Below are 20,353 nucleotides of genomic sequence, written 5' to 3' on the forward strand. Positions count from 1 at the left end.
GTCTATGTTTAGGAAACTATCTGTGGCGAAGCAGCCAGCGGTGGCTTTCAGTTCAAAGTGTAAACCATGTTTTTACTTTTTGAGCCTGACTGCACAGAGAGAAACAGACACATCTGAGGGTGAACTGCAGCTCTCATATTCTGTCAACACCAATTAAAAGAGAACTGCTAAACAATCAAAGTGTTGCCGTTTGTATGTCCCACCATTACTCAAAATTCTTCCAATAACTCGCAGTCGGAAAACTAGAATAATGCGCTCTTCACTCCCTTCCTTCAAAGGAAATTAAATTTAGCCCGTGGATAAATTTATTATCATACAGACCTATCTTCACACCGCGGCTGCTTAAAATCCCACCGCAGCAACCCTCGAGCCGTTATTGTGTTTCCCTCTGCAAAAGCAAACAGAGATAACACATCTTCTCAATCTTTCTCTTTGCCTTCCACGCCCTCATCTCTTTCTCCCTGTATTCATTTCCTCTTTCTTACCCGCTCTGACAGCCAGGTGGGATATTGTGTAATGCTGTGATCTGTGGAGCCATCAGTTTTCCCCGAGGCCCATTTTGACCACTGGTCAATGGTTGGCTGTCTGCTCTAATGTTATTTCAGCATGGTACAATAGCACAAGTGTAATTTGCACTTTAAAAATCTTTTTTTTGCAGCTCACTCAGATCACATTACAGAATATTCAAATGTGCATGTTGCCATCCATTTGTGCAGTGATTCAGAATTGGGTTTTATGTAACACTGTGCCAGAGATCTGCATTTCAATGGGAAATGATCGTGATAACTCAGCAGTTCTCGCTCATCAGGGAAGGCTTCAAATTTACCAGCACCATATTTTTATTTTTTCTGTCTGAGACTTCAGCCTTGAAGAATTACTTTTATTCTCTCTGTCTGAAATCTACATTATATCATCTGTCCTCCCAGCTTTCAGGCACTTGATGAGATCTACTGCGGGGTCCTGAAAGCTTTCAAATGCCAGGTTCATCTCTTCTGACATAAATATTACTGCAAATGGAGTTTGGAGAGCGGATTGAGAGACAAACATAACAGCAAAGAGAGAAAAAAAATTGTGTATTCATGACCAGTAGATGGAGATCATACTGCAGGCAGAGTGTGAGTGACTGGTCTACACACTCCTGCTGATTCATTCATCCGTTCATTCATTATTTATACAAACAGTGTAAATAAAGAATATCCAATGAATGTACATATATATTCAACTGATCTCACTTACGGGACCCACATACATTCACATGACCCTTTTTTATTTGAAAACTGTAATCTGCATGCATGGATATGTACTGTAGTGGCGTCATATCGCCTCTCTGCCTTGTGGGCTGAAATTCCAGTATTAACTGTTGTTTTTCTTGTCCTTTTTTCTTTATTTAAGCATCACAGGAGAAAAATATGCTGTAGATTTTAACTCAAATTCCTCAAGGCAATTACTTCCCATAGGCTCCAGGAGAATGTATCTTTCATGGTGCCAAGAAAAAAGTTCTCAGACACCAATAAGATTGAATTTTCCATGTTTGTGCACACATTCTGGGAATCTTGATATGTTCCTATTCAGTGTGAGACGTCAGGCAATATGCTTTAGGAAATGTGGTGTTAGGCGCTCACACAACCAGTGTGAGGCAATAACAATGGTAGATTATCAGGAGTCAGGTTAAGCCTTGGACTGTTTTAGTGGGCCATAACAATCAGGTCTGTTCATCTCCTGAGCTCAGTGGTGGATATCTGACACTTCATTGCTTGGATATACTGGATGAATCAGCACACTAAGGTGAGACTGGCTCTCACATTAAGCTTGATCTGAGCAAGAAGATTGTGACTATTGCCTCCCTGGCTGAGGTAACTCTGACTCATGAACCCCACCTGACAAAGGAAACTCAAACCGATCTCACATTAATCCAAACACCTGAGCCAACCTTGATAGCATCGGTTGATTGGAGGTGTGGCCACGTTATCAGGGTGGTATTCTGGTCAGAAGGTAAGTCTCTGGTAACATATTCACTGATTGTAAATCAGAAACAATATTTCAACATCTACCTGCTGTATATAGAAATCTCCAAAATTTCTATTACTTTTACAAGTATTTTACAATTATTTTCACAATGTACATTATAATGTAATGTGCTTCAAAGAAAAACATTCTGTAAATGTAAACATTAAGATGATCTATTACATATATATATTTTTTAGACACATAATTTTATTTGCATATATTTGTGAACACGGGGAGAAACCCACCATGTCATCCTCACTATAACTCCAATTTTGCACAGTTTTGTATTAATGCTGACACCGAATTTGATGTGCCGTGTATGTTCCTGTCCCCCACAGACCTGCCATTCTCCACCCTTCCACAAGATGCCCTCAGACTTCCTTCTTTTCCCTGTCAACACACCTGTTCCCACTACTCATCAGTCCTGCAGTTACCCTGCCAACTCTGTCCACTCCTCACCTGTACGTCATTCTTTAATCAACCTTCTCCACACCTTTTCACTTCCTTTACACCTTGCAAGATTATAAGTTTCCATGCCTTTTCCTTCTAGCCTTGTGTCTGTTACCTGTGCTCTGCTTATCTGCAAACCTGTTCTGACATTTTTGCCTGGCTATTGGATTTTGAATTCTTGCCTCTTCCTTTTGGACTTGTGGTTTTGACTCTTGCCTGCCTCACTATCCCATAAGCCTTCTGTATTTTTGATTTTCACAATAAAATCACTGAACTAAACCATCTCTGCTCCTCAGAAGTCTGCATTTGGGTCTTTCCCCTGATTACCCTGCTTGTACCAGTCATGACACTTCCAGCCTAGTTAGCTAAAGTACATCTTGTGAATAGAATATACCAACTGCAATAAGTACATATAACTATGATTTTTGTCATACCGTGTAACATCAACTGTAATTTATGTAACATTTTTCTCCAGCCACTGGGAATATTTTCTCCATAATTAAGCGGCTACAATGACAGACATGTATATTATACAGAAAACTACACATGTAAATTAATGAGTTCAGCAGGTTGTGACTGGTAAAAGGGATCTGTAATGAGAGTGCTGCTGGGTGCTGGGAAATAGCCTGATGTACTCATAATGCTGCAATCTCTGTTCACCCATCATAATTTCTGTTTCCTTTGCTCTTTCATCAAAGCCCCGCATGCCTCTCCCTCCTTCTCTTGCCATCTCAAACCACTTTTCGGCATTGATCCACTGGTACAGATGCAATTGGGACCCATACACAGCACTTTGGCAGCGAGTTACTTTTCATGCTTGAAACATCCACAGCAGAGATCTTCAGTTTTTTTTCCCAGGTCAGACGTATAATTCTCTTCCGACCTTGAGTGCTGCCCCTGCCTCATCACAGCGGGGTCCCATCGGTGTTCATTAACAAAGGCAAACGAGAAATGAAGACAGCCTACGTTAAGGAACAGTTCATCCCCAAATGAAAACTCTCATCCATCTCATTGTACTCATTAGTACTTTGCAATATCTACCTCATCCAAATCAAGGAGTCGGCACTAATTCATCAAAAGACTTGAAAGTGCAGCGCCTTGTTTCCATGTATTTAGGGTTCTCATAATAGGCCCGTTGCATGTCAGAGATGAGGAATTGCGCTGTGAGGAAGCTTAAGTCCTGATGGTGTATTTTCTGGGAAAGTGTGACTAATGTACTGCAATGTTTTTTAAACCTCTCTGGCATGGTGTATTTTCATGAACACTGGAGGGCGCTACAGGCTAAGCTTTGAACCACAGATACAAAGAATGTGTGTTGAAGAGGTTCAGGATCACAGTGCAGGGTCTCTCCTCTGCAGTATCATTTATAAATGGCTTCAGGTTATCTAAGACAAGGTCAACCAAAACTTTTTCATTCACACAGTATTATCAGTCTGTCTTAAGTCCATCCTGTTTAAAAGGGTTTAATGACAATGTGCCTCGGCTATCATGCAGTCAGAACAAACATGGTCAGTTCCACAAATGCACTATGTGTAATGATAAGAGCAGGCTGTTCAATCCGTCTCAGTCCAGTGCGACTAGTTGAAAGTGAAAGACAAATGGTGAAAAACGACTATTTATTTAGTGTCATACAACCGAGTGACGTTATCAAATATTTGCTTTTCAGTTACGCATTTTGGACGCTTTCGTAAAAAAAGGTTTTCCCCAAGACAAACTCTGTGTATTTAAAACTAATCTGCAACTTTCGAGCATGTTTTCGTGCAGCAATCAAGGGTACCGTGTCCGTGACGTCACCCCCTCCTATTTAAAGGCGTACTCCTGCTGCATCATCAAAACAAGTCAAACTTTCACCGAAAATGTGCAAGTTCGTCCGTTTCTTCTGACGGTATGTTCACATTTGTCGTTACCTTGTTCCCACCCAGTGTCAGTTTCTTGAAAGTACATTTTCTTGCGCTAACTAAGTCCGTTATACTGTCTGTGGGAAATACACGCATACCAGCTGATGTGGCATTGTAAGTACCTCGTAAATGCCTGCGCCGTAGGTTAGTAACACAATTAAAGTTGGCTTGTTATTTTGCTATATTTTTTTGTAATTATTGTTTAATTATAAATAATAAAATGGACATAGTAACAAACCTATTTTGATATATGGTTGCTATTTTTCTTCAGAAATTCATGAATTAATATGCATTTCACTAGCAGATTCAGAAAGTGCCGCATTTCATGTTTGTGGCTGACAAATTCTCCAAAAGTATTTAATTACTAGTCATTTTTTCCTGTCAACATCTTGTCTGGCGATATTTTAGAAAAATGTGCGACTTTCACGTATGTTTACTACTTTTGGGGTCGAATATGTGCGTTAAGCTCACCAAACCCTGTATTTCCGAAAGTACAGTAATGCAGCATAAACACAGACCATAGATCCGGAACAAGGCGGTATGAACCAGCTTCGTCAAGTAGTCAGCGGGAACCAGACAATAACACGAAATGTGAAATGATACTTTCAAAATAAAAGTGCTAAAGACCTGCAAAGGTACAAGAAGTATCTGACACTACATCTGAGACAATCTCTGTCACTCGTATCTCCAAACATCGCGGCCTTAATGGTCTTTCAAAGCCTTACAAAGGACTTCGATCGACAACTGCCTCGTTGTTTAACGTTAATCCAAAGTCTTCCTTGGATTAGTTACCATTTGCCTTACAACGTGTAAGCACGTTGATTGAATCATGTAATTTGAAAGTGTATACCGGAAGTCTTAGTTTTCATTATATGAACTTGACGCTCGTGTGTTTACCAAGCCATCAAATAGAGGCAATTCTTTGTGTACGGGCATATGTTGCTACTAGCTTAAGGCTCATCTTAATATTGATACAGTATATTAATATTTATTCACACCTTGATTAACACGGCAGCAATGAGTAGGGGTGGTCCGGTCGGCTCGTTGGGTTTGTTTTCGTTCAGCTGGTGTCTCTCCTAACACCAAGCGGTGGCTGCTCAAACCAAGAAGGTAACGATAACTGTCATGATCAGTGTTGCTGTTCAGAGGACATGAGCTAGCTAATAGCGTGCAGCTTGCCGGCTAGCTAGGCTTGTTACTAAAGCTAATGTTTTAGGCAGCGATCATACGGGTAAGTTGGCTTGTTTTCAAGTGCCGTTATTTTGTTAAGTAATCAAAACAGCTAGTAGTTACACTTGGCACAGGACAATAATATTCGCCTTCCGTTCACTTAACGACAGTTAAAGAAAGCTTATTTCGAATTTGTTGATGTCTTTCAGCCTGTTTCTGCCGCCAATCTCTCTCTGTGCCAGTGTGAACTATGGAGACCACTCAGGTGACTTTGGTTGTGAGAGGAGAAACATCCCCAGGTATGGCTGTTCAAGTTGACTGGAGACACAGCTACAGATAAAGAGGCTTACCATGTCAGGATATGATCTGTTTACCTACATTTAGAAGTTACTATGTTGAATGGTGTTTTGTAATACAATGCTATTATTTGCTCTTTTCGTTAGATGATCTGTTTTTGAAGTGCAGTATTCCCATGTACCCCATCTTTCCCCAGATATTGAAATCCTTGTTTGAGTTGTTATATATGTGTGAGAGTGTGTGTGCGTGTGTTAATATTTGTGACCCATGCCAGCTTTTCATTGTCTAATGAGGCATCTCAAACATGTTTACATCAATATACTCGAGCTAAAGCTGTAAATGTTGTGTTGTTGTGTTTATTGTAAATATTATAAATTAGTTTTTTTTTATTTTTGTCCAAGTTGCATTAGGTAACAGGCCTATTTGAACATTTCTAGGGGAGGCCATTGCAGTTGTTGGGAGCTGTGAAGCCCTGGGAAGCTGGAGCCATCAAAAAGCTGTGACCCTGCATCCTGATGCTAATGATGGGTAGGTTAAATTTTACGTGGAATGTCTCACGCATTAAAAATGTGCTGTTAAAATATGACTGTGTGATGTTTTCTTCACCAGATTACACCCAAAAGGATTTTCTTACTATTTTGTCCTTCTGAAATATGAATGTGCATGTTTACTCCCTGGCAGAAACACGTGGACTACTACAGTCAGTGTGCCTAAAGGACACGTTTCCAAGTACCGCTATTTCAAAGGCTTCTTTCTGGAGTCAAAGGTGAGCACAGTCTCCTGTCTGTATAATGGCATAGCCCTAAAAATACTGGATGAATTTGCTCACAGTTGTTAAAAATCATCCTTTGAAAGCTGTTATTATTGTTAAGTACAAGTCCAATGTGATTTTTTGTTTTGTGATGTGATGGTTTCAGGTTGTCTGTCAATTAAAGCTTTCTCCTTTTTGTCATAGTTTCAGCAAGGATCACTCACCTGTATCCGTGTTTATGCCTTTAGAAAAAGCCTTATCTTGTGCTATAGATTAGCCAGTTCTTGGCAAACTGCCAGCTAGCTTACTCTAATCTAAGCACGTGAGGGTCTGCTAAAATTGTCTGTTTATAGATGTACACAAACAAACCAGGGATCAAATTTCACTGGAGGTGAAAAAGACAGACAGTGTGTCAGGAATTTCTCACACAAGAAAACCCTAGCATCTGGCTCTCGCTTAGGATTTTCTCCTTCTTTAGGTCAAGGGTGTAACTCACGTTGCGTGACACTAAAAGTCTGCCCTTATCTGACTTTCTCATGTTTGTACTGTGTAGCTTGTGACACGCTTGACTTTGTAAATTGCACAGGCTCCTAGCTGCTGTGAGCTGAAACTTGTCATTGGGTTTCAACAGTTGATGCAAAGTTAAAGAAGCCAACGTTTCCCAGTCTATTGATTTATTCATGCCATTTAAATCGTGCCTGAAATGTCAGAAACTTGAGCTACTCCCACAGCAACGACAGCAATATATACCGTTTTTTCTAAACTCATGCACCGTAATAGCAGACATGAGAAGTGCTGGGTATTTCTTTTCTTAGTATAATACTGTATTCAACTCTATAACATCATAGGTAAATTACAAAGGTCAAAATGTGGTGCTACAAACATATTGTTGCTGTAGTTAGTGATAGCTTCATTGCAGATAAAGAGAGCAGCTCAATGTGGTTTTTTTTCCTCACTAACAAATCCACTTTTCAGATTTCAACCCATGGTGGCTGACTGCCCCACGTGGGGATTGGTGAATATACCAGCTCTAATTCCTTTTCTCACTCTCTGGTCCAAAGACAGCTTGGAGGCCAGACTGAAAAGCAGTTCAATGTATCTGATTTGAATACCCTAACATTGTACCAAACATTGGAATTGCAGAGTGCAGGTGGTCCCTGTCAAGTGATAGTCAATATGTGGGAGACCCATCAGCAGCCCCGCACGATGAGCCCCACAGGTATAGAAAAACAAAAACTATGGTTGGGTTTGGTAAAGCGTGTCATACTCAAACCCCCTATAGACCCCCCCCCCCCCCCCCCCATCCCCTGCTCTAGCACTATACATAACAGTTACCTAACAGCACTAATGTTGGGTCAGTTCTTGTTAATCCTGCTGAAGAAGAGGGTTTGTATTTCAGTCATCCAACCTTTAGATTGTTGTTTTGGGCAACATGTATGTCAAAATGAACACACTGCCATGTGACTCCTCCAACTTCATGTAGTTTACTGTTACTGCCGCTTATTTGACATTGTGTATTGGCTTTGGCAAAGGTCAGGGACAGCAGTTGCTGGAAAAATCTGGAGCAATAGAGGAAACACTGCAGCACAGTAGATGTCATGACCTGATATTGTAGACCTCTCTAGTTGAAGCACCATTGTGCTGGCCCAACAAAGACAAAGCTCATTCAAAATGAGCTTGATAGGAAGAATAGTTGCAACCATGTCTGCACCCTGCTTCATGTCCTGTGTGACCCCAGCCTGTCACCCCATCCTTGTTTTTTTTTCTTTCTTCTAGCAAACCCTAATAAAAGCCTTTCCCCGCTACAATAAGAGGTTGTCACAAATATGAGGTTTATTTTATGTTCAGTTCAGATTCATTTTGTTTGAAATCTGAGTAGTTTCATAAACATCCTGCCAAGTTAACCTCAATGACATGCTCATGCTCAGGCTTGTAGTTACAGATTTTTTTTTTGGAATCAAATGCATTTTACTGCTCTTGACTCTTTTCAAGTTGAGGCAAGTCAAATTCAGAGCAAACCAACCAAGGCTTGAATTCAGCATCTTGCTTTAAAGGTCCGGTGTGTAGGATTTAGTGGCATGTTGCGATGAGGCTGCAGATTGCAACCAGCTGGTATTCAGCTGGCCTCACCTCGATGTATAAGGTGCTCTCCAGAGCCACTGTTTGGTTTGTCCATTCTGGGCTTCTGTAGAAACATGGCAGACTCTGAGGAAGAAAACCTGCTTCCTCTGTAGATACAATGAGCTCACTCTAAGGCAACAAAAACACACTGATTCTTATTTTCAGGTGATTACACACTGCTGAAAACATACTGAATATTATGTTCTATTGCTGCCAATAGATCTCCCTAAATCCTACACACTTGACCTTTAAGAGATCAAACTGAGGTTTTCCTTTTGTACACAGGAAATGCTCTGCTTTGATCTGACCTCTACTTGTGTACTGTTTAGAATCCTCTGTCCTGTTTCTAATGCCTTTTTGTCCTTGATTGCAGCAACACACCAGAACATTGATGATGGACAATTTGGAATTCACGGTAAGTTGGATAAGAAACACTCTCTACCTTACTCACCACATGCAGGTTTACAGTATCTAAAAGCTCTACAAGATAGAAGTTCTGTAAAATGAAATTGCTGACTGATGCAGGGGACTTCCCTATCGACCACACTGTAGTCACTTCCTTTGTTTTGTGCAGCAGCAGTTTTGAGGTTATTTATTACAACAGAACAAACAGCTGTCTCCGACTGTGGCTTAGACCAGTTCTCTGGTCGGCAGTCAGCAGACTCGAAGTGGACATACATTGTACGTCCTCCTTTTTTTCAGATGGGGTGAATTGTGTTGACTCTGGATGGCTGACATGCCAGACAGAGATTCGCCTGCGTCTGCACTATTCTAAGGTGCCTGCGGTGTCTATCACTAAGAAGAAATTCAAGAAGTCTCGCTTCAGGTAGGGATGACACCAAGGCTGAATTTAACACCAGCCAGAGAAAGTTCGACTTGAAAGCGACATGAGACGGCTCAGTGGATCATTACAGTGTTACTATTACCCGACCTGTTAGCTAAGTGTAACAGAAAGCCTGCATACAGAATTTCAGTAAGATATCTGCACATTTACTAATGTATCTATTATTCTACTCACTTATACAGAATCAAGCTGACATTAGAGGGTGTAGAGGAGGAGGAAGACGAGGAAGAAGATGAGCTCAGTCCTTCATCTTGGCACAAGATGACCACCACACTGGAGATCAGTATGATCAGTGCCAATGGCTACAAGTCGCGCCACTCGCAGCCTGAATGTGGGTATGCACTGGAGCCCTCCCAGTGGACTGAATACAGTATCCACACCATGGACCCAGACAACCTAGAGCTCACCTTTGAGTTCTTTGAGGTAATACTCCTGGAAATACTGCGTCTGATAAACCCATGTCTTGATAGTAATCAAACCCTTTGATCAGTAGTGCTAATTTCATATATGTGTTCACAGGAGGACATGGGAGAGCATGTAGTCCAGGGGGATGCTCATCCAGGACACGTGGGTACAGCTTGCCTCCTCTCCTCCTCTTTTGTTGAGAGTGGTAAGGACAACGGAGTCGTCACACTTCCCATTATGGGTCGAAATTCCAGACAGACCATCGGGAAAGTCAGAGGTGAGATTTTGTACAACAGATTTCCGCACAGGCCGACAATGATCGGACTTGTTTTTAGAGTCTTGCTTCGTTTGTTACTCTTGTTTCAGTGGATTACCTGGTGATCCGGCCCATCCAAGGGCTGCAGTGCGACATGAGCTCCTCATTCACCAAGTACTGGAAGAAAAGAAGCGCCCTGAATGTGGGTCACAGGGGAGCTGGAAGCACACATGCAGCCAAGTGAGACATAGCAACAGTCTTGTGTTGCCTTCCATAGAACACAGGCCAAATAAGAAGTAGTTATTGTGCAACAGCGTGTGTCTGTCGAGGCGAATACTTCTGCATATCCTTCATCTGTTTACATCCAACAAATCCTTTTTGGACTTGTGTTTTACAGACACCACAGGGTCAGGGAGAACACGATAGCCTCATTTAAAAGCGCGGCCAAGCACGTAAGTTACACACGCACGAGTGAATATTTAATTTTAATGCTACTTCTGTCTTAATTGTATGTTAATTGTTAATTTTAATGTGTGTAGGGTGCAGCATATGTCGAGTTTGATGTGCACCTCTCCAAGGACGCTGTTCCCATCGTATACCATGATCTGACATGCTGCATTTCCACCAAGAAGGTAAAGTAAAGACCTGATGAAGATCTGAAAATGACTCATCCATTAAAACTTCCATTAATCATGTCTGGATTAACAAACATAAACAAATGTTTGGCACTCTTTAAACATTTGTTTTCTATCCTCTTACAGAAAAATGACAAGAATTTGGAGCTCATTGAGGTGCCAGTCAAAGACTTGACATTTGATCAGCTTCAGCTTCTAAAGGTAAAAACCTGGAACAATTGGCAAACATATGCTAATAAGATCCAAGTTGACATAAAACTTCATAATCCTTTAGATGAAAGGGGCTGATTATTAACATTAGCTACACCTGTGCCTCTCCTGCTGTGAGAAGTCAAACATTTATTGCCTGGTGCTTCCTCTGCAGTTAGGAAATTTGCATCTTCCCAAATTAATCAAATGACAAAATGAACGTTGAGCTTTTTTTTTTTTTTTTTTTGAATTGCACAATCACACAGAAACTGCTCAGTTGAAATGGAGCTGGGATAAGTGCCTTCTTGCAGTACATGAGGAGGAAGTGAGCAAAGCAGTGTAGGACCAAGACGCTATGACCAATTCATTATTAAAACCTAGAACTAAAAGAAACAATGGAAAGCACCCCACCCAAGTGTCCTCCACCCCTCTGCTGGAAACAATAACTGGTCAAACAGAGAGCAGAATGATTCAGGTTTTTTTTTATTTTTTCTCCCCGCTCACTTCAGTGAACTGGTAACTGAACATGTCTTAATGTTTTGTTGACATGTAGAGTAAATAACGTATGCTTTGCTTTGTTGCTCAGCTGGCCCATGCCACTGCGATGAAAGAAAACGATGACAAAGGTACGCGCCTGTCGTTTTTTTCTATCTTCATTACTTTCTGCCTGGTGGCGTGACATGTTGAAAAGCCTCGTGCTTGCCCACAGTATGCTGTCATACAAACTGTGCATCAAAAGACTGACATGAATTAGGTTTTGATGAAAGATTGCTTTGCATGTATCACAGCAAAATGATGTAAACTAGATGTGTAAGTCGGTGAGCAGGTAATTCATGTGGTGGCTCAACAGCAGTCTGTTCTGTTGTCCAGATCTGATGGATGATGAAGATGAAATTGATGAGCATCAGCCCTTCCCCTCGCTCTCGCAGGTAAATGACTTTATGATGGTCGTGATTATTAGATAGCTTATCTAATCATTATGACGTAACTGGTTGTTCACCATTTATTACATGGTCCTTGTCCTTGTAACCTACGTCTTACGTCTTATTAAAGTCAGTAGAATGAATAACATAGTTCGTACCTCTTCTACAGATTTTCCAAGCCATTCCTGAGCATGTGGGCTTCAACATTGAGCTCAAATGGATCTCCCAGATGAAGGTGGGTGCACTTAGTCTGCAGGGTTAATGATACAATCATTTGCTCAATTATTAGGGCTCAGGCGGTTCCAGTAGGATAAGGAATCCACTATTTGTATTTTGACTCATTCAAACAGTGTTTGGCAAAGAATATTTTGACTGTAGAATGAATTCATTGTGAAATAACAATGTATTCTCACCGTGAACTCACGAGACTTTTGCTTTTCATTCACAGGACGGGTCATGGGATGGCAATCTGTCGTCCTACTTCAACATGAACACCTTCATCGACATCGTCCTGTCCTGTGTTCTGCAGAAAGGAGGAAAAAGACGTATTGTCTTCTCCTGCTTTGACCCAGACATTTGCACAATGTGAGCACAGTATATATATGTGTGTGTGTGTGTGTGTGTGTGTGTAAGTGTAATAATGTATATAATGAATACAGTAGGTGCTCTCCAACTGCTGCTCACATCTTTTCATATGCTTCCCTCAGGGTGCGCCAGAAGCAGAATAAGTACCCCATCCTCTTCCTGACTCAGGGAGTTTCAGACAAGTATCCCGAGCTGATGGACATCCGCTGCCAGACCACTCAGATCGCCATAAGTTTCGCCCAGAGTGAGAATATTCTGGTGAGCATTTGTGGCAGAAAGTCAAATATTTATCACAGTGTGTCCACTGAATTTTCCAGATTTTGTGTAACTTTTGTTGGAAGAAACTTCTTGCAGGGTTTGAAAGGCCTTACAGGAATAGCCCATCAGTCTCATGTCAGTCCAAACAGCAGTCCACATAACAAACAAGGCAGTGAGCGTAGCATCGTGTGAGCTGTCTCTAAGACGTGTCTAAGTGGTTTTAGCAAGTCCAAAAATGGACTCTAGACAGCTTATGCAGCATAATCTGACAAGGTTACTTATTTTGTTGCACTGACATGTGTAGCTGATTAAGTTTACTTGCTATGAGGGCAAGACTTTACCAGTGTTCATACAAGAGGGAGCAGACAAAGGGTTAATTTGAATTTGAGATCAGCAAAATTAGACAAGACCACATTTTTCTGTTTGACTTCCTCTTTTAGGGGATCAGTGGCCACACTGAGGAGCTGCTAAAGAACCTCACCTACATTGGTGACGCCCAGTCTAAAGGGCTGGTGGTGTTCAGCTGGGGAGATGACAACAACGACCACGAGAACAGAAGGAGGCTGAGGGAGCAGGGCATTGATGGGCTTATCTACGACAGGTAGGTTCAAATGCAACGTGCTGATCGGTGGCTGCCGTGTGTGTCCTTCAGACCTCGATGTTAGTAGTTTCTTTTAATGTTCAACATCTGGTGGACATGTGGAACAAACTACTGCAGTCAAAAATGAAATGATTTTGAGTACTTTGTCAGCAAAATTCATTTCTTCTACTCAAACAGTCAGGTAGTACACTCTGGCTTCCAATGATAAGAAAAACGAGATAATCAATTGCGGTGGGTGAAAAAATTGATTTTCAACTGCAAGAGCAGTGCAGTACCTGCACAATCTACAACGCGCACGCTAGTTATCTTGTAATTCATCTTGAAGGCAACCATTTTTCTATGTTAATGACTAAATAATTACATCTGCGAGACGAATGTGAAGTATATCGTGATCTTTCTACACAGTCACTTAAAGAATAACGTTAGTGGAGCAGAGTAGAGATCAGCTGACCAGCACACACTGCAGCATCAAAAACTTAAACCAACTGTGGTGAGGAACACAACTGCTCAGTCTGTCACACCTCAGAAACTTTGAGCCCACTCACGCCTTGTACAGGGATGACTTTTCTCCCAGGAAGGTGCAGCAGAGAGGCTGTCCTCCACTGCTGTAGACGTAACGTCAGCAAGAGACTGCAGAGCACTCCCCCTCATTTTATTATTCACATACAGGCAGGAGAATCTAAGATGCTTTCATTCATTAATGCTATTAATTTTTTCAAATGAAAAGGCTGCGGCTCATTTATCAGAATTGCCAGTTATGTTTCATATTGTATGTCAGTGCACTAAGGACACCAGTGAATGGTTTAGCACACATAAACTGGAACAAGAGAATGAAAACATTATCCCCTCTATTCATTCAAGTGAGAAAAAAATCAGACACCCATGAATCAGAATGGTATCAATTCATTGGTTCCCAAAGATTCAATCCCCTAATAATGGAGATTAAACAGTTACTGTGCTGCATTCTGTTTTGCAGTAACGCTCTTGTTTTGTCTTGTGTTACAAGTCCCTCCCTAAAAACCCAAACTTATGCTCATCCAAGCTGTGGCGTGTTTAGTTCAGCTTGAGAGGATGGAAAGACAAGAAACGTAAAACCAATTCAGCTGTTAGACAAGAAGATATCACATGGCATGCGGGTGCGTACAGCAAGTGCATGTAAGACACACTGTCACAATGAACTCTGCTGTGTGAGCAGGCAGACGCGGTCATGACACACTGTGGGAATCCCAAAACCTCGAACAAAGCATATGACAGCTAACAGCTCCTGCACAATAATTGATAGCCTTCATACGTTCTGAGAAATATTGTCATGATTGTGTTGTACCTGTTACTCAACACCCTACACCACAAAATGTACAGTACACCATGTGCTCTTGTGTCTCGGTTTAGCTTGAAGCCACAGACGAGTTCTTAAGCAGCGTCAGACGTTTTATTGCTCTTTTGATGCTTGTCAGTCCACTGAACGATGACGAGGCCTTTTTTATCAACAGTTTTTCAGGGTTCAAGGTTATATAATCCAGCGTTGGCAGACATGTTAATCGCTTGGCACCCGCTGTAGCTGATGATGAAAATGGTTTGATTACTCATTGAACATGTTGCGTGTGTGACTGTGAAATGGGTACACACGAAGTGTCAGCGCTGTTACATAAAGCTTGGGTTTCTAGCAGGATGAAAGAGAGTTTTCTCTGGTCTGGTCAAAGCTGCGTGGTCAGCAGGGGCTATTTGTTCAGCCGTTTCACTTCTGTGTTTCACTATACAAAGACATTTGCTCGATATTTATGCTTGCACTTTGGCCTAGACTTTTACAGACCCCTGCAGAAAGCAGACCGTAGGCGTTCTGAACCTTGTCATACAATCCGTCAGTCTCTGCAGAGTCCGGATGTTCATTTAACATCTCAAATCAAACAATTTTACGTCTCCAGGTTGTTGTTATATAACTGTGCCTCTTTCTTACAGAATTTGTGAATGCTTGGTGCCATATTTTGACTCAAGTTCTTCAGATTCCCGTAATGTCTCTCTGGTTCCTGGCTGTGTTTTGTTGGTTTACTCACTCAACATCCTATGGCTGATTTTTGGTTCCACCCTTAAATACTGCCTGAAAGCCTGTGTCTTACCCATTACAATGCAGCAGGAACAAAATAATGTTCCTTGACAATGATGCAAGACGGTTGACTTCTCATATGCTCCACACCTTAATAATACGTTTCAATGGCAATAATTGTTCTATCTTCTTGATTTTCTTGAAATATTTGTCGGTCAACTGCCATGTTTATCATTTTTGAGACTAGCTTCCCCAGCTGAGAACTAGGTCACTTCCTTTTTTTCATGCCTGTGTATTGTTTCGTGTATGCTTTGAAAGGCCTCCTTAGCTCATGCTTGGAATGACACCCAGTGTTATTCAACAAATGGCTTATTCAGTGCATGAGATGGTCTCACCCTACATTTTTGCTTCTATTTGCACATATTTGCTTCTGTATGAACCAAAAAAAAAAAGATATGTATTGCATTTAAATTTTTACTGCAAGCGACTTAAAGTCAACGTATGCAAGTTTCATACCACCAAACTGCCTTCACAACCTCATATACTCTCTTTGTGTAGCCTGTAAATGCAATGAAACTGAATGGGGTGATCAACTCGAATAACTGATCCAAGAGAGACCTGCATTTAAGTCTCGTCTGTATGGCTGTTCACTTCTCAGCATTCTGTCATGTCACAGCATATTTTCCACATGCATATTTTATTATTTGCACCGTTCGTTTTGTGGACAATCAGCTTGTACTGCACTTTGGTTTCTTTACAAAAGGGGTGATTGCACTGCACTGCTCTGCCTTCATTTAGTGAAGCCTTCGGTGGTCTGTCTCATGAAATGGGTTCAACACCCTCAGACTATCCTGCTTGACAGAAATCTTACATTTGCCATCTTCGACTAATTTGCTCACAAAGCTGGCGATGAGCTTCCTCCTGTGACTGTATTCACTGTAAGAGATGTGGTTGATAACTTGGACGATGAGGACTCTTCACTCTGAGTTCATCCTAAACAGATGGCGCTCTCAGTCTGAGCTAAACTTCTACTTCCATGGTTAATGTTGGCTGGCCCTAATCCCATCCATGGCTTGAACCCAAAGCTCAACCACGTGTAACCTTCAGTAGAGTATTTGATTGACAGAGTTCATGGTTGAGAATACACTGCCTGGGAGTAACTTTTCATCCAGTGCCATATTGCACCTGAATGTCCTACACATAAACTTGCATAGCTGTGATAAACATTCCTTTACCTCCATGGAAAAAAGGTTTTGGTAGCTCACTAGAACAATGTCTGACATGGTCTCTATGGGGACGGCACGATGCCTTTGTTTTCCATACTTAACTGGTGCCATTTGACTTAATCTGCTTAATACAGGTTATACAAGGCAGGTCCTGCCCAAAGTAAACTTGCTAACCCACCCATGATTATATTTCATGAGTCAGGCCCTCAGGCGTCACTTCACAAAGCATGGCGCATGCCAGGCAAGTCAAAAGTGAGGTGTCCAGAATGCACAGATGGCATCCAAGATCATTTTGACGTGTTAATAACAGTTAGAAAAAGTTCCTTCTCACAGCCAAAATGTAAACCAGTGCAGTCACCCCCCCCCCGAGCGAAAATGAATGCAGCAGATAATGTTTTCATTAACATGTGTGCATGAAAAAAACAAGTGTGGAGCTACAGCATGGTAACTAGTTTAGAGGAGAACTGGAGCAGTCTGAATTCTTGATTTTGCCTGGTTGATATTCCACCATTATTCTGTCACTTCTATCAGATAACATGTTTTGTAAGTTAGTACTAACAATAGATTCTGTTCCACTGGACTATTAAGTAGTGCTGGGCAGTAAGTATTACTATTGATTTATGTGCTGAATTATTTATTATTATGTGCAGTATGTACAGTAGAGAGTGGAGAAATATTCTTAGTAATATTTACATATATATGTATATAAACTACTCAACAGTGTGAATTCTTTTTTTTGGTTAGCATCATATTTTTGGACAGGACAACTCTGCTGTCACTTTGCTTTGTGAATGATGGCATGTGAAGAAGCCTCTGTTACTGGTCTAACTGAAGCACGTCGCCTCCTTTTCTTTCAGTATCTGCGAGGACCAAGCAGAGCAGCCAAACATCTTCCAGGTAGAGGAGCAACACTCCCTGCGGGAGGTTATTACAGAGGAGACCCTCAAGAGCTCCACCTGCTCCTGCTACTCCATTCCCTGCTCCATGGCTCCCTGCATTGCCTCCAAGGCCCGTGCTGGCAGCGCCGAGTCCGATTCTGGCCTCAGCTCCTCATAAATACCCCTAAACCTCGACCTTTTGGTGTACCTCACTGCACATGCACACTCAAGAGGGCCAAGGTGGGGATGGATGATCAAACAAAAGCTCAGAAATGGCAGCTCATGGTTGTGTATAGATTCTAAAATCATGAGTAAAACCACTTAAACCATCTCCACTCCAATCTGCTCACTTACAGATGTTGTCTGTTGTCTTTTATCTTCACAGAAGTTTTGTTATTTATGCTTTTTGTTGAAATCAGTGGATCTTTTGCCAAAATATGAAGCCAGCCATACACATGTTTTTATTGATTTTTTTTTTTTTTTCCTACATAGGGATCCAAACTGGCTGTATGAGGTGACACTTATGCTTCACAGTGGATATTTATTCAGCCATGTCTTCATAGTCAAAGTGCTAAATGCTAATGTGTCTGATTTGTCACGGGTGTAAAGAGACTGAAACTGCAAATTGCGTGTCATAAATGTTATGATGGTGCAGGGTCATGCTGTTTTTCTGTTGCTATGTCTTTTCAGTGCGCGTAGCATTGCATAAGTGTTATTTTCATTGTCTCAGATGGCAGTGAGTATTTGTATTTCAGGTATGAGAAGCATAGATATAATTTTTGCACATGCATTGTTGGGTTAGGTTTGCATTCAACACAGACTACGAGACGATATGCATTGTGACGGCAGTGCAGGTTGTCACTGATCACCTCTCGGTGCATAGAGTTCATAACTGATCACTCTCCTCTGGACTGCTGAAAGCACCTGCTCCTCCTTTCCTTGCCTTCACGCCTGCGTATTGACTTTTAAGGATTAAGAGCTTTTATTGTAAATTACATACTGCACAATGGATGTACTGTAAAATTTATCCTGTTTATCCACTTGATTTATGGAAAAGCAGAAGAATGTGTTATTTGTGACGGTGCACATGTGTACATATCACAGCCTTAAGGGGGAAAAAATGTGTCTTTTGCCTTTTGTTTCAAAATCGCCAATACCTCACTCATCTTTTAGAATAGAATTGAGTTGTGATGTATGTACAGAATGAATAAATACTTGCTGTAAGTCGTATTTAACTTCACTACAACCATACTTTTTATTGCATGGCAGATTATTTTATGGCAACAATCACACTTGAGATAATTACTGAATTAATGTAAGTTAGTAAGTTAGTGTGACACAATGCTATTGCTGCGTTTTGAACACAGCAAAACAAATCCATTTATAGTATACTGTCTTTATATCCGTCTCATCGTACAAACTCCTAACCAGGCAGAATGAACGAGTCTAGTGTGTAACATTAGCTGCCACTTCAGGACAGAAACATGTAAATGCTAATGTAAATAAAATCAAAACCTGTATTTGTTTATTTTGTCTGTGACTTTTTCTCTCTTTCACATTACTTGAGTTTTTAAATACCTTCATCCCTGACAGCCTTGCCTGGAGGTTGTATGTCTGTGGGACCATATTTCACACTTGGTCACATTCTGAATTGGTGACACTAATCCTTGTAACTGTGGTGACTGTATGGATCTTCCTTGCTGTCTGGTTGAAGATATATGTGAAGCACCCACATCTTTGAATTCATAGCTTCTTCGCAGCAACATGCATATTTGAAGCGATGTAGTCTGCCACAAGCTCATTGTTTTTGCTGATACTGAGCCTCAGGTGGTTGACTTTACTGCTTGATGGAGGCATACAAATGCGAAGCGGTAATTCTGGCTTGTCTTCTTCCATTTTGTTTTGCTGTAGGGGAATACAGAGGCTTTTTTTTTTTTTTTTTTTGAATAACAAGGAGGTTGATCTTTTGATCTGAAAGTACATGCATTTTCCTCTTTTACTTGTAAGCTTCACAGTGATTCTACTGCATCACCCATTATCAATACACTCTTAGGCTGTAACATTTTCAAGTTGAAACTTACAACTAGTTCTGAGAGAATAACAGAACATCTGACCTATTCACAAAGCTATGCTTCAAAAGACAGGTTCACAATCAGATACTGTATGAATATATAAATAGGCTTTTCTTGCTTTAAACATTCCTCCTGCTCATACAGGCCAAAAGATCCTTTCGAATGCTCTTTCAGGGTAAGTAACTGGGGACAAAATCCAGTCCTGGCTTCATGCAAAAACAGACTTTCAGGCAGACTCCATTGGTAATTTTAGTGACTTGTGCAGTAAGCTTGTTTCCACTCACAAGTGTGTCCATCTTAGGAGTAAAATCAGCCTTGCCCTGCAGATAAATTGCATTCACCCTTGTAACACTGCTGGCACTGCAGTTCACTCTTTAGTTCATGATTCATTTTGATAACACATGCACATTCAGTCCTAGTAGTGACGCCGCTGACTATGTGTGTTTCTGTCTTATCTGAACGGTGACGGTCTTGGGCAGTAGCTACCTGCATGAACCTTGAAACTGATTTGTCACTAATCAGTATTTTCATTTCTGAAATGTTTTTGCGTTAAGTAATCTGATAATTGCCTTCACAGTGGCAGAGCGGGGACCTTTTAGTGCAGGTAGACTAACAGGCAAGACTTGTTACATCCAAGGTTTTCGAGATGAAGCTTGTTTGGCACGCACTACACTACTTTACACACACTACATTATAAACTCTTGAGAAATGTATGCTTCAATAGACGTCATATGGCATATATTAAT

The 20,353-nt window shown here is 41.1% G+C and overlaps 1 protein-coding gene across 3 annotated transcripts; it reads left to right on the forward strand.

The window, feature by feature from the left end:
* Positions 1-4,288: 4,288 nt before the first annotated feature.
* gpcpd1 (glycerophosphocholine phosphodiesterase 1) lies at positions 4,289-19,063 on the forward strand. Of its 3 annotated transcripts, none has more exons than XM_076755797.1 (20): positions 4,289-4,342; positions 5,735-5,824; positions 6,260-6,350; positions 6,504-6,588; positions 7,717-7,792; positions 9,068-9,109; positions 9,397-9,520; positions 9,721-9,961; positions 10,058-10,220; positions 10,310-10,439; positions 10,597-10,651; positions 10,739-10,831; positions 10,961-11,035; positions 11,610-11,649; positions 11,894-11,952; positions 12,116-12,181; positions 12,395-12,531; positions 12,654-12,789; positions 13,230-13,390; positions 17,515-19,063. In XM_076755797.1, the coding sequence occupies exons 2-20, from the start codon at positions 5,776-5,778 to the stop codon at positions 17,711-17,713; spliced, it is 2,022 nt and encodes a 673-aa protein (XP_076611912.1). In that variant the 5' UTR covers positions 4,289-4,342; positions 5,735-5,775; the 3' UTR covers positions 17,714-19,063. The 3 variants fall into 3 exon arrangements, with proteins under 3 accessions (XP_076611912.1, XP_076611913.1, XP_076611911.1); XM_076755798.1 differs by lacking the exon at positions 4,289-4,342 and adding an exon at positions 5,223-5,586; XM_076755796.1 differs by lacking the exon at positions 4,289-4,342 and adding an exon at positions 5,226-5,465.
* The last annotated feature ends 1,290 nt before the right edge of the window (positions 19,064-20,353 follow it).

This window comes from Chaetodon auriga, chromosome 18 (genome assembly GCF_051107435.1).
Source record: "Chaetodon auriga isolate fChaAug3 chromosome 18, fChaAug3.hap1, whole genome shotgun sequence".
NCBI lineage: Eukaryota > Metazoa > Chordata > Actinopteri > Chaetodontiformes > Chaetodontidae > Chaetodon > Chaetodon auriga.